Below are 13,217 nucleotides of genomic sequence, written 5' to 3' on the forward strand. Positions count from 1 at the left end.
CCTTATGTTTTCCCGTTTTTGTCTGATAAGTGAACGTCAATTGAATGGGTTGGATTAAACATAATCAAATGGTAAACATAGCAGGCTGTCCAATCAAAACATGTTGGCATGTTTATGTTGGTAGTCATGCCACGGGAAAGCAAATTCATATTACGCCCAGTCCAATACAGAAATAGAGAAAGAAACTATTCCTACGGAACTACCAATAGGGATGACAGTTTCTTCATTAGCCTAAGACAATTGACATAAAATGTTCAGTTCCATTTCATACAGATTGTTATCTCCCTCAAATAATGTTCAGAAAAAATAATACAATGATACATATAGCAACAGCAACCGATACAACTGCTATTAGGCCTATTATACAGTAACGTTTTCCTTTCGGTTCAAAAATGTTAAGTGTTCCAATAATTCGAAAAACTTTCGAGACAGAAAAGGAGTATTCAATATTATTACATCTGAGCTACTGGAACCGTGATAGTAACAGAGGCAGAAAATTCACATGTAAAAGCTCGTAGAAAATTAAATCATACACAAGTTACTTTGTAGGCCTATCTAGAAAGAACAAAATAGAGTCGCATTCACACACATGAATGATGCAAATGATGCGAAAATCGAGTTTCAAAAGCGCTTATTTGTATGTGTGAATGGCACTGGAGGTCGAATCTTGTGTACAGGGGATTGCAGCAGGTATAGCAATATATGATTATAATTATGATATATGCAGGTGACAGAAGGGACGGGTGGAGCTGATAGTCTGTTAATGCCAGTCGTTTTCATAGTAAAGTTTCCTGCCCTGAACACCCTGTCGAAGAGATTATTCATCTTTTACGATCGAGATGCGGACTTTGCAAGGCCAAGGCGCAGGTTAATTCAACACGACTCATAAAAAATGTTCTCTTCTTTCCAATTTACTACTCAGGATTGCACCTCTAGCCTCTTCTTACCCAAAGAAAGGAGAGAGAGAGCGAAGTTACAGGGGAAGTTTGTAGTGTGCAAACGAATGGCTGTACGCTAATTTCGGACTGACTATCCAATGTGAGAACAAAATACAGCGTATGAGTAGCCAGTATCTAAAGTCTAACATCGTCATTCGTTTTTTATCTATAGCATGATGTTATTTCCACCTTGTGTTTGACCTAATCAAATTTTGCAATACGAAGTCAGCCTTAAAGGGGTACATTACTCCATGTACAAGTTCCTTTCATCTGAAAAAGAAAAGAAAAGTAAAGTCTGTATGGCAAACAGAATAGTGAAAGCATAAACCACCAAAATGTAACCGGATAGTCAAAGGAATAATAAAATCTTAGCCTTTTTTATTTGATGAACAAGAGATCTCCGTCACAATCACATTAAAACATGAAATAGTGTTGTAAGAAGCATATACCCAGGAACAAAAGACCGACAGTCAACAATGACTTTCGGCCAATCGCGCTGACATTTTGTTGTAATGAAGTGTCTGAAAAGAATCGTGCTACAAAATCTCGGAGGTCCTTTTTCGTGAAACGCATGGATAGATATCAATTTGCATATATATAGGCCTATATATCAACGTAAGCGATCCTCCACAGACGCACTGGTAAATGCACTGTATCAACATAGACACTTTGGGGTGTTATGCAATGGTAGCTCACGTGAACTTTTAATACGATGCATCTGTACAAAGTCATTAAAAAAAAAAACTAAATAACTGAATGTGAACCATCTTTGATTGGCACACTGGTACGCCCCAGGGTTGGGTACTGTCACCGAATCTATTAAATTGTGCACAAATTACTGTGTTATCAGGACGGCAAGAATTTGAGTATACACTGTGCTTTATTAACCAAAATGCGTGACCAATTTATTTCTTCATTTCTTTAAATCTAAATATATATAATCATATATATATATATATATATATACATATATATATACATATACATACATACATAAAAGACATCGCGTACGTTTCGAGTAGGAACGATCTCTCCCATTATACGCCTACACGTATACATGTGCTTCTAGATATAGATATAGATATGGATATAGACATAGATGTAGATATAGGTATAGATATAGATATAGATATAGATATAGATATAGATATAGATATAGATATATATAGGTACAATAAAATGATGACAAAGGATGTCGCCGGTCACCATTGGTTAATAACCTTGCGTTATTTATCTTCCTCAGCTTTTTTTGTCCTCACAATATAACTAACATGGAGTAATACAGAAATAAACATGGTGCATGAGCTAGATATATGAAACATGGAAAGAATAACAAGTTTTGGATTGAAATAGAATTTATATGTTTGGATTTGATGTGATTTCAACATAATATTTTGAAACTTATTCATTTAAAAAAAATGGCTTAAGTTCATTTGTCGAAGTCAGAGAATGATTTATTGTATATATAGGACGGTGCTATAAACATGATAAACGAGGACATAAATGCAATGGGTAAGTGGCATGGTGTTACATCTTCCTCGTACAATCATATCTTAATCTATGATTAACATCCATGTTTACTAAAGCTTTTATAAGAGCGCCTCTAGCGGTGATGAAATTTGAGAATAATTTCGGTCTCTGGCTTGGTGCCGATCTTATAGATTGGCAACGAGTCTTTGACCAGGCTGACGCTAAACCGACGGAAGACTCGAGCCGCAGTGATTCGGAGCACCTCCATGGCGAATTGCTGCCCGATGCAGTTGCGAGGTCCAGCCGAGAAGGGGACGAAAGCGAAGGAGTCTCGCTCCTCTACTTTGGCCCTCTCGAAACGGTCAGGTTTGAATTCCATGTGATCGTCACCCCACACTTCCGGATTGTGGTGGATCTGGTAGACGTGCACCATCACCTCCGATCCCGTGGGAATGATGAATCCGTTCACGTTCAGCGGTTCCCTCAGCAAGCGGAATGGTGGGATGTTCGAGTACATCCTCATCGATTCCCGCAGGCATTGAGTCGTGTAGGTAAGTTCGTTGAGATCATCGCTGGAAAATGAATGCAAAGGAAAAGGAGCAAGTCGATTAATTCAGTAGTACTATTATACACACATATAGATACACAAAAAAGTAAAATAATTAGATCAATGGAGACAGAGCCAGACAGACGTGGAGAAAGACATTAAAATAGATTATTACAATCAATCCGGGTCGTGTATTTAGGGTTCTCTTTTCCTAATTCACGTGATAATAGTTTGAACATGATGTCTGTGATGATTATTTGTTATTTTGGATCACTGTAGAGAATCTCACGATTGAAAACAACAGAGCAACTCTTTCTATTCGTTTGAAATAAGGTCTTTCCTATCAATAGAAAATGGGTCAGAGTGTGAGGAAGGCTCTGGAATTATAGCTACAAACTTTAGACGTTTGCAGAAGGTTCCAGAATGGTTGAAGCGACCAACATAAGTAACATAAGAAGAGCACTGAGAGCAAGAAACGTCGCTTCCGTCTCTGAAGCGACTTGTCCTATACTTAACCTGCTGATCTGGTTGGTTTTGATTCGCTTATTTTGTGGACGACTCCATGTTCGTTTTTATGGACATTGCTACATTGAAGCTATGACTTAGTAGATATTCACTTGGTGGATTATCAGTCGCACATTGCCTAGACCCGGTCGTCACGACGTTGGATTCTACACATAACACCGTGGATTTTGCATTCTGGAGTACCGTATCTTGTGCCCACCGATTTACATTATTTTGAGAAGATCATTCGTCTGTGAATCACGGATAATTCATCTATGGACGCTAATAAGGTGACTGGATGATGTAAGAGATTCTCTTGACGAAATTGTATAATTGTACCTGAATATTTTTTTTTGTATCTAAGATCATCTTCAGTGCAAACATGTGGACAGGTCAAACACACGTGAAGATTGCTCGTGAAAAACAAACGATATTCCATAGGTTGTGCAGATCCCTGAAATTAGATCAAGACTGTAATAGCCTGTGAGACGTCCCTTGTTCAACTCCCGGACAAGCCCCCACTGTTATTGTTGCGACCATATAATTACACGCACCTAAAGCACAAAGTACTTAAAGCACAATCTTCTATAAGTACAGGACTTGAAATCAGAGGATTCCTAAATACAAGTTTGTATTTGTTGGTGAGCTGAGAGAGCTACTCGCATCCGCTGTGACGTAACAGAACAAAACGCTACCTCTACTGAGCACTGCCGTTTCTCTGTCAGTAAAATAGCGTCATGCACGTAAAATGTATACGCTTTGTGAACGTTGTAGTAAGTTGGAATATGCTTTTATTATTTTTATTTGTGTTTGTAAAAGTTTCAGATGGCCTAGACGTATTTGGAAGTATGGAAGAGGAATTTAATATGCACACCGAGCGTGCAAAACGTCCAAACAATGAATTCCGATCATATACATTGATGTTGATTGATGGCCCTCCGCTGTCACGCACTCAAAATTTGGACCATGTCAAAAAAAAATAAATAAATAAATCAGCTCCAGCGAATCTCCCCGAATCCTTACGAACAGCCAACAACATAATGTGCGCCAAGCGTTCTATGAACGATGAGTAACATTTGCTAACGCATCTCAAAATTACGTTAGGATCAATACGTCCCAATCTGACGCAGCCCTTACGAAAGGATACGCACAATGATGGACGAGGATGATGGGCGAGGTACAAGGGACGCCGAACCATGCATAATAGCAATAGTTCACTTGAGGCCTTTGACTCGGGCTAGTTGCAAAGCTCATTTCAATATACCGGTTTGCTATCTCATTCTTGTGCATGCCCTATATGAAAAAGGCGATTCTCAACAAAAACAACAACTAGGGTTAAAAGTCTGGTTACAGACTGTGGTCAGATTGAGTAAGGATGGAGGCAGGAAGCATGAATGGATGAAAATTGAATCAGTAGACTACATCACCCTCTTTTAATTTGACAGTTACAATGCCACATCGTCGTCATCTCTGCCAGCGAACACCCGGTCGATCTCCTCCTGAACTCGGACCTGTTCCTCGGGATGTTTGGCCATAATCCGAAAGAACCATGTGAGCGCACTTGCGGAGGTGTCTGTTCCAGCAAAGATGAACCCGTTGACCTGTTATAAAGCCAGTAAACGTTTTGTAGATCCACAAGTTCTGAACAGAATGTCGTCAGACTTTTTAACCTGCTATCATTATTCATTCAAAACCATGCTTGTGGATGGTCGATACCTGGCTCTTATCACGTAGATAAAAGTCGAAACTTAGGCCGAAATTTTCCTCACTAAAAAAGAAGATTACTATCTTCATGTTGTTTTATCCTATTCCTTCAAACACACCGAACAAAGCTTAGTCGTCACCTAAGATTAAAAAAAAGAATGTAGACCGACATTGCAACCTCAGATAATGTTGCTTCTCTCCTGCAAATTGATATCGAAATAAAACAAGCAAACATACCATGCTAGAGTATATATTACCGTTACATTAACATCAATTATTCATCTTCCCATTTTAAAAGGAAGCGTTTAATGATTTACCTCGTCTCTGATCTCCTTGTCACTCAGTCCTTCGCCATCTGAATCTCGAGACAACAGCAACGTGTCGAGGAAATCGAGCACCTTCTTTGGGAGCTTTATAGAGTGATGCAATAGGATGAGACAACCAACACAATGCATAAGCAAAATACAAATGGCCATGTTATCCTCGCTTATGTGACTGTGAACAATCTCTTCGAATGATTATGTTGCTGGTATACACCTATCAATTCAAAACACTTATCGATATCAAAACTTAAGAACTGCTTTGCAGATAAGAAAGTAAGAACGGTAAAAACTTTCATATGCTAAGTTAAGAAGTCACAAAAGGTGTATCGTTCTTCATTTTTTTTTTAATCTGAACAGTAACAATCAGCTCCTTCCCACTTTTTATGAATCATCCTCACGAATGATTAATTGAGCACTCACCTCTTTTTCCTCAGCATACTTTTGTCGCCGTTCCTTGATAATCTGCTCCTGAATACCGTGCATGTAGCGGATACCATCTTTCCATACTTTGTGTTTCGAAGACAGTCGAAAGATGAAGTCGTACTACATCAGAGGGGTGTATATTCTGATGGATTCGTCGTTTATATTTTGGAAGTTTTAACGAAACATAGGCAAAAGAAACACGAGTAAGTGAAGGTGGCACATAGATAACATCAACACATCTTGTTAACACCACAGGTATATTTCTTCATGATTATTTTCATGCTGCATGTTTCCTCAGCGTCTGTAATCGCGGAAATTTCTGCAATAAGAACGCTGTTCTAGAACAGATGGATATTCCAACCTACGCACGCACACATACACAAACGTTTATGAAGAATTCTGACAAACTCATTTCACTTTTTGTTACAGAACTTGCGAGATGACATGAATTTCTTGCCCTTTCGTAAGGCATAAGTATTTGCCCTAATCACGTGCATTAGTCACTGAAATATACTATTTCACCAAATATACAAGTGGATCGAGTGAATGCAGTAATATTATTAGAACACACCAATGAAAGTGATGGTGGCTCCAGAAACTTTAACATTTCTTAACTTTTGAACGAATATGCCTGATTTCCCTCATATCTTCACCCATGTGTTCTAGTATTATATTGCATTCAATCAATCCACATGTACAATATATATAAGTTTCTATTAAAGGTTAGTTTAAGGAATATACCTGGTAAATACCCGATATACATTGGTATAAGGTCTCTCCCTGTTACCTGTACGCGATAACACCGGTCAACTGGTCGATGACGTTGACAAGACGTGATTCTTGTTCCTGGCAATGAGACATGTACGAGAATGCGCAGCGGAAGATGACGCCACTGGTGAAGTGTGCCACTGTTTTAGAGAGTTGAACGGATTCCCCCGAATCAGCAGCTTTCGACAGCTTATTCACTAGGACATCGGCAGTCTGCAAGAACAGAATCGTATGTATATGCCTTATATCTCTGCCTTTCGCCCGTAAAATATAAAGTGCAATCTTAATTGCAATATTTGACATAGGCCCTCGACATAGTAAAACTGTCAATGTTTAGGTTAATTTCATTTAGTCTGAAAACACGTCATACTATCTGCAACGTTATGTTCTCTGAAAATACTTTTTCATTGACGTGTACTCTGATTGTAAGGCTGTTGAAGATACGCCACACTTTCACTGTATATCATAATGAAAGGTATTTAGATGTACTCTGTTAAAGATTGCTATCTGTGTTCGTATATACATAGGCCTATGTGTGTTTGTGTGTGTGTGTGGGTGGGACTGTGTCGATAGGTGTTAAAGCATGTATGAACGACTCATGAACTCTGAGAAGACAAACCTCATTCATGGTGGAAACGTATCGTTTCAGCATTTGAAAGTAAAACGATGGCGTCAGAAGGCGACGGTGCCTCTTCCAAGCAGCGCCATCTAAGATGCCAAGTCCCTCGGTCCACTCCGTAAATGTCTTGTATTCGTCACCCTCGTTAGGGAAACAAATATTGATTTAGGTTACATATTGTTTCAAAAAAGCTCAAAAGTAAAGAAATGCATTCTAATAGTAACCAGACCATCCTTTATGACTATCATTAATACTTCTCCTGTCATTTTAATCGACATAACCATTTGTAGATGAAACAAATACCCAGCTTTACTGCTTCAAAATAGTTCTTAAAATTGAGTTACGGATAGAAGCAACCAGTGTAAACATGTTAATAAGTATGATAATCAATGTTAAGTATTGTTGAATATACCAAATGTGGACAATACCTATAATGAAATTCATATACAATATTTTGTCAACTTGGTGATAACACCAATCCTGTAAAGTTTTAAATATTGAGAATATAGGCATGCAATTTGAATACGATGAAAATGTGAAAATAAAGCCCTCTCGGTCTCCCAGACGTATAATGTAATTACGTCACAGATGTATGTGCAATTAAAACTTGTTAAAATTGTAGAAACTAGCTATTATTAGTAGTATAATACTTGTGTATATCATGTTTGATTATATAGCTAAAAATAATAGATGTTATACAGAGAATAGATCAAATCAAATCAAATCAAATCAATCAAAACCTTCCTATGTGTCATGCATACACTTGAAACAGCAGCAACCAATCTACTTACTCGCAGCTTTAACTTAGCTTATCATTTTAGGTTTGAGTGTATTATGTAAAGACCCCCACAGGGCTTTGTCTCCCCTATCCACCCCCACCCCCCTTGACCCTGGGTGCCCCAATCATAATAGAAAACGGTTTCCATTTTGAAGAAAATTTGAGCATGCATTTTCAACAAGAAGATGAAAATGTTGAATTTGAGCCAGACAACAGATGGACCCACTCTAAGGGCCCAAGGTGCAATACCAGGTCCGCCATGAACAACCTTGAAACTACAGTTATCTATGCACTTAGTCATAGCATCACGTTAATAGCTCTAAATGCCTACTTCTGATTCTAGAGAAGAAGATTTTTAAACATTCCTTTAATGGTGGGGGGGGGGGGGGAGGGGAGGGGGACAAGGAGATGGGAGTTGTGCGCATTTGAACATTTGAATTCAGGTTCTGATTCCATAGGGATGCTACCTGCCAAGTTTAGCGAAAATCTGTCTTTGGGTTTACAAGAAGATGATGAAAATGCAAAAGGTCGAAGCACGACGGACGACGCACAGCATACGGCCACTGCCAGACGATGAATGATCGCAATAGCTCACTCGAGTCTTTGGCTCAGGTGAGCTAAAAACCTGTTGCGGCTTCGAGAATAAGACTAATCAATCGTGAGGTACCTGGATCTAGTCCCCTGGCTCCCCTGGTTTGTGCCTCTCCACGAAGCACTTTAACCTCATTGCCCAGTCTTTTCGATGAAAGTCAAAGTCAATGGTTCCATGTTTGTTTATCTATTAGCCCTTGTAACCCACAAGAAGTCATAATTCCATTCAATTCGATGCTTTACGGTACTGAGTGGAGAATATCATTGCTTGACTGGGATATTGGCCTTTGTCTGATATTGATTATCTTGTAATTCTTTCTAATTTTTAACAGAAGGAACAAAAAGACACAAATACAGATGGATAATAAGAATCTCAAGTAGGCCTACTTTCAATAAATATCATATAACTGAGGAGGACAACATAATCAAGGTAATGTAACAAGAACATTTTTTTCCCTGTTTTACTGATCCGAACCTAAGATTTAGTGGTCCGAAAAATAAAGAAGACCATTAAATAGAATTGTGAGCTTTCTTTTTTTTGGTAGAATGAGCGCTTTATAAGAGTCTCTCTATTATCATTATTATTATTATTATTATTGTTGTTGTTATTACTACTATTACTATTATTATCATTATCATTATTATATTTCGATACCTTTTTTCTTCCTAACTGTTAATCTCCCCCGCAAAACGCACACACGCGCACATTACTAATAAATATACCCACATTCGCGAACATAAACAGTCGCAGCACACACAAACATAATCATGGTACATACAAGGACAAAGATGTAAAACACTTCAAGATACACATACAACAGCAGCAATTTTAGTCAACACACAAAGAGACCCGTTTTTTGTTTTTGTTTGAGGAATTTGATCGTCTTATAATTTTGCTTCTTAATTCATACATCACTTGTTGAACACATTTCATCGATTATACAATGCTGTATTGTTTGAGGTGGGCATCTTATACGACTTTCCCCGACCTGGGAATTGGTTCGGGAAAATAATGTTCAGAGACTCACCAGTGCTCCGATGGTTGTACTACTCAAGAGTTCCTTGATGCTGTCGGGGTGGTTCAGCATAAATATAGGCTTCCATCCAATCCACACCACCAGCAGTCTAGTGTACTTCTTCACGATTTCTTGCTCCCATACATAGCCCGGCTTGTGAAATCCCGGGTCGCGGATGTTTCCATAGAACCAGTGTGGCTTGGGCCCGGGAAGATGGCGTCGGATGTACGCTAGACGGCGAAGAGTAGCGACCAGTGACAAGAGAAACTGGACAATCCTGAAACCAAAGATGGATAAAGCAACAGTTCCCAAAATGGTCGTAACAAGCAACATTTTTTGGCGTCCACAGCCTTTCCAAAATGCACCTGGAATAACAGAACTTACGAGCGCTTGTTCGCTGTGCGTATGTTTATAAATCATGTATGTATGCATGTATGTATTATAGAATATAATGCTACATCATATGTGTGGTGCGTGTATGTTGTATTTCCCCTGCCTTCTGACGCCACCCCTTGACAAGGTTGACCCGTATGTCATCGAGACATTGATGAAGTTCACATTGCAGTTTCTTCTGTGTGCAAGCCGAAACAGGATGTTGTTGACATTGAGTTACTTTCCATTTAGAGAACATGCGCTGTAATATATATACATATGCATATATATATCTATATATTTATATATATATGTATATATATTATATCTGACACGGTGAACTGCAAATGATTAGACATAACCAAACTTATCTGGCTGTCCGATCAGAGCACTTTGTCATGTTTAATAGGAACGAAGAGAAAATCAATTCTATATTCCGTACAATCCTAATGCAGATGTCTTGAGAAAAACAAAATAAAAACAAAAACAGAAATTGGAAACATAACACTATATTCACAGTTTAGTCATTAGCTTACAAAATGCACACGAAAATGTTCAGGTCCTTTTTATTCAGATTATTATTTCCCTTCAAGCGATGTGAAAAAAAAAACTGCCTCAATAGCAACAGCAACTCCTACAACTGCTATTAGCACATTTTCGGTCCGGTTCAAAAAAAAATAGGAGTGGTGTCATGATAGTGCCATTAGATAAAATGACGTACAAAGTTCATTAAAAAGATAAGGTAAAATGGAGCCACCCATAAAGTGACTTCATACTTTGTGTAAAGAATAATCACACGACATAAGCCGCATGCATACCCATGAAAATTAATGAATGGTTTTTGCATCGCGCTGCACAACTCGAGCTTCAGAAAGCATTACAGTAATTCGGGATGTGTGTGAATGGCACAAGAAAAGTGACAACTAATATATAGGGTTTATTTCGAATTTGTAGCAAGTTTCAAAAGTATGCCTATATCTCAGAAGCCAGAAGAGAAGGGGGAGGGCAGATAGTCTTTAAATGCCAGCCGTTTTCATAATAAAGTTTTCAGCATAAGAACTCCTAGAGACTATTCATCTTTTGTGAGATGCGTGCACAAGGTCACACAGTTCAGGTTGATTCAACTCCAGAAGATTTTTCATAAGTTTACATCATGTAGCACATAAAATCAACAGCTCCGTGTATAAATTTGTGGAATTCATTGTGGTTGTTGAGCACAGAAACAATACTTTGAAAAAAACTTAAACAAATTACAATGAAAAGGATGATGACATAGGGGGGTAACATATTTCAGAAATATAGTCAGTCATTTCATTACAGTACCGCTTGCTCATGAGTTCACCTGTCTTTGCATGACTTTTTCTTTTGTTCTGCTTCCTTGAGCCCCAAATCATGCATTCTTATGGTGACCCTGCCATGTCATCATCCTTGTTCACTGCAATTTGTTATACAGTCCGAAAATATTCTTATTCTTCATCCCAATTATCATAAATTTCGAAACTCTGTCCCCAGTATAAGTAATTTATAGTGTTCAAAGGTAAAAATGTTTTCGCCTTTCCCATATACTGTTTGGGTTCAAATTCAAAACCTCACGCATCTTATTAAAAAGTGTAAAGAAAAAGAAGAATAAAGGAGAGAAATATACATTATATATATGAAAGCTTGCCTACATGAAAGCTTGCTTTCATGTACGTCCCATCATATTTCTCTTTGTACAACCCAAACCGAGATTTCGACCAATTATCATTACAACTACTGCATATACCATGTGTGTGCATTGTTTACTGTTTTTGTTTGATTTGTACATTATTGACAAGGTAGAAGAACTTGTGCTATTACTTTTGATGTAATATTGATATATACGAGAAGTATGAAACAAAATTGGATTGAATTGCATATATATATATATATATATATATATAATATATATGTGTATGTGTGTGTGTCTGTGTGTGTAAAGAGAGAAAAAGAGAACGAAAGACAAAGAGAGCGGGAGAGAGAGAAATAATAGAAACCAGAAATTTTAAATCTATTTCATGGGACAAGAAGTATATTAATACAATTGACAACATTGCAAGAAATGCAAAACAATCTGCACCTGTTTATTATTGATGTCATTCACATAATATAGAAGATATATTTTAACATCAATATTATTTTTGTTGTGATATCATCACAACTGTTGATATTTTTGTTCTAAACAAAATTTAGTAATCTATCGATGGTTTTTATCAACTTCCAAATCAAAACACGAACAATTTCTTATGTGCTTCGTGTTAATTGACACCTATACCTTCAGAGTATAAATATTTTAAACTGCAGGGCTATCAAACTCCACGCCTTTGTGTCAAAAGAAAATACATACAGACATTAGAAAAGTTATGACGAACAAAACTCGTATGAATGAATAGTGATGTAGATAAGAGTACAAAGAGTAAATGAGGTATAAATGTAATAAATGCATTGTTTACAACACGATGAAGTCTAAACTGAAGAAAAAATCCCAATCAAGTCACGTGCTATCAATAGGATATTTAAGTGCTAATAAAAGTACAATGATTTCATGTCATTTCATTGATTTGTTTCCATATCCAAATAATGCAAAATAATTACAAAATAGCATAATCCATTTGTGCAATAAAGTGAAGTGTCATAGACCACTGATGCAAATGGAAACAATGATACAAAAGTATAAGTGCATCTACAAACACATAGAAATACATGTGATTTAAATATTTGATCATCATGAATTCACTGTGAGTTTAAATAGCACTCGCTATAGTAAGGAATATGGGGATATGGATATAGAGGGAACTTGCACAAAAAGCAGAGCTTGTACAATTTTTATTAGCAAGTTCCCTGACTAAAAACGAAAAAGTTAAGTCTTTGCATGCGTGAGTACATGGATGAGTGGGAATATAAGCTTCAGAAGGGATATGAGAAAGATGTAGGGCCTACAAGTAATGGAATGGGACAATGACAGACACGCACATCCAAACAAACAAACAAACAAACAAACAAACAACACACAGACCCGGTCATAAAACCCGGCAAACAAACACAAGACAAAAGGGTCATGAGACGAGGAAGTCGACATACAGTCAGAATGTCATAACAGCTTGTCTGATGAAATAAGATTCGCATTTAAGAAATGAGGAAATTCT

The 13,217-nt window shown here is 37.5% G+C and overlaps 1 protein-coding gene across 1 annotated transcript; it reads right to left on the reverse strand.

Moving 5' to 3' along the window:
* Window positions 1–2,473: 2,473 nt before the first annotated feature.
* LOC139739030 (ultra-long-chain fatty acid omega-hydroxylase-like) lies at window positions 2,474–10,014 on the reverse strand. The gene is made up of 7 exons (XM_071649645.1): window positions 9,694–10,014; window positions 7,297–7,437; window positions 6,705–6,890; window positions 5,907–6,029; window positions 5,481–5,573; window positions 4,909–5,060; window positions 2,474–2,980 (listed from the first exon to the last, which is right to left on the reverse strand). The coding sequence occupies exons 1-7, from the start codon at window positions 10,012–10,014 to the stop codon at window positions 2,542–2,544; spliced, it is 1,455 nt and encodes a 484-aa protein (XP_071505746.1). The 3' UTR covers window positions 2,474–2,541.
* Between the last annotated feature and the right edge of the window lie 3,203 nt (window positions 10,015–13,217).

Source organism: Diadema antillarum, unplaced genomic scaffold (assembly GCF_040938485.1).
Source record: "Diadema antillarum isolate AM-2024a unplaced genomic scaffold, OU_Dant_1.0 seq00000780_RagTag, whole genome shotgun sequence".
In the NCBI taxonomy this organism is placed as follows: domain Eukaryota; kingdom Metazoa; phylum Echinodermata; class Echinoidea; order Diadematoida; family Diadematidae; genus Diadema; species Diadema antillarum.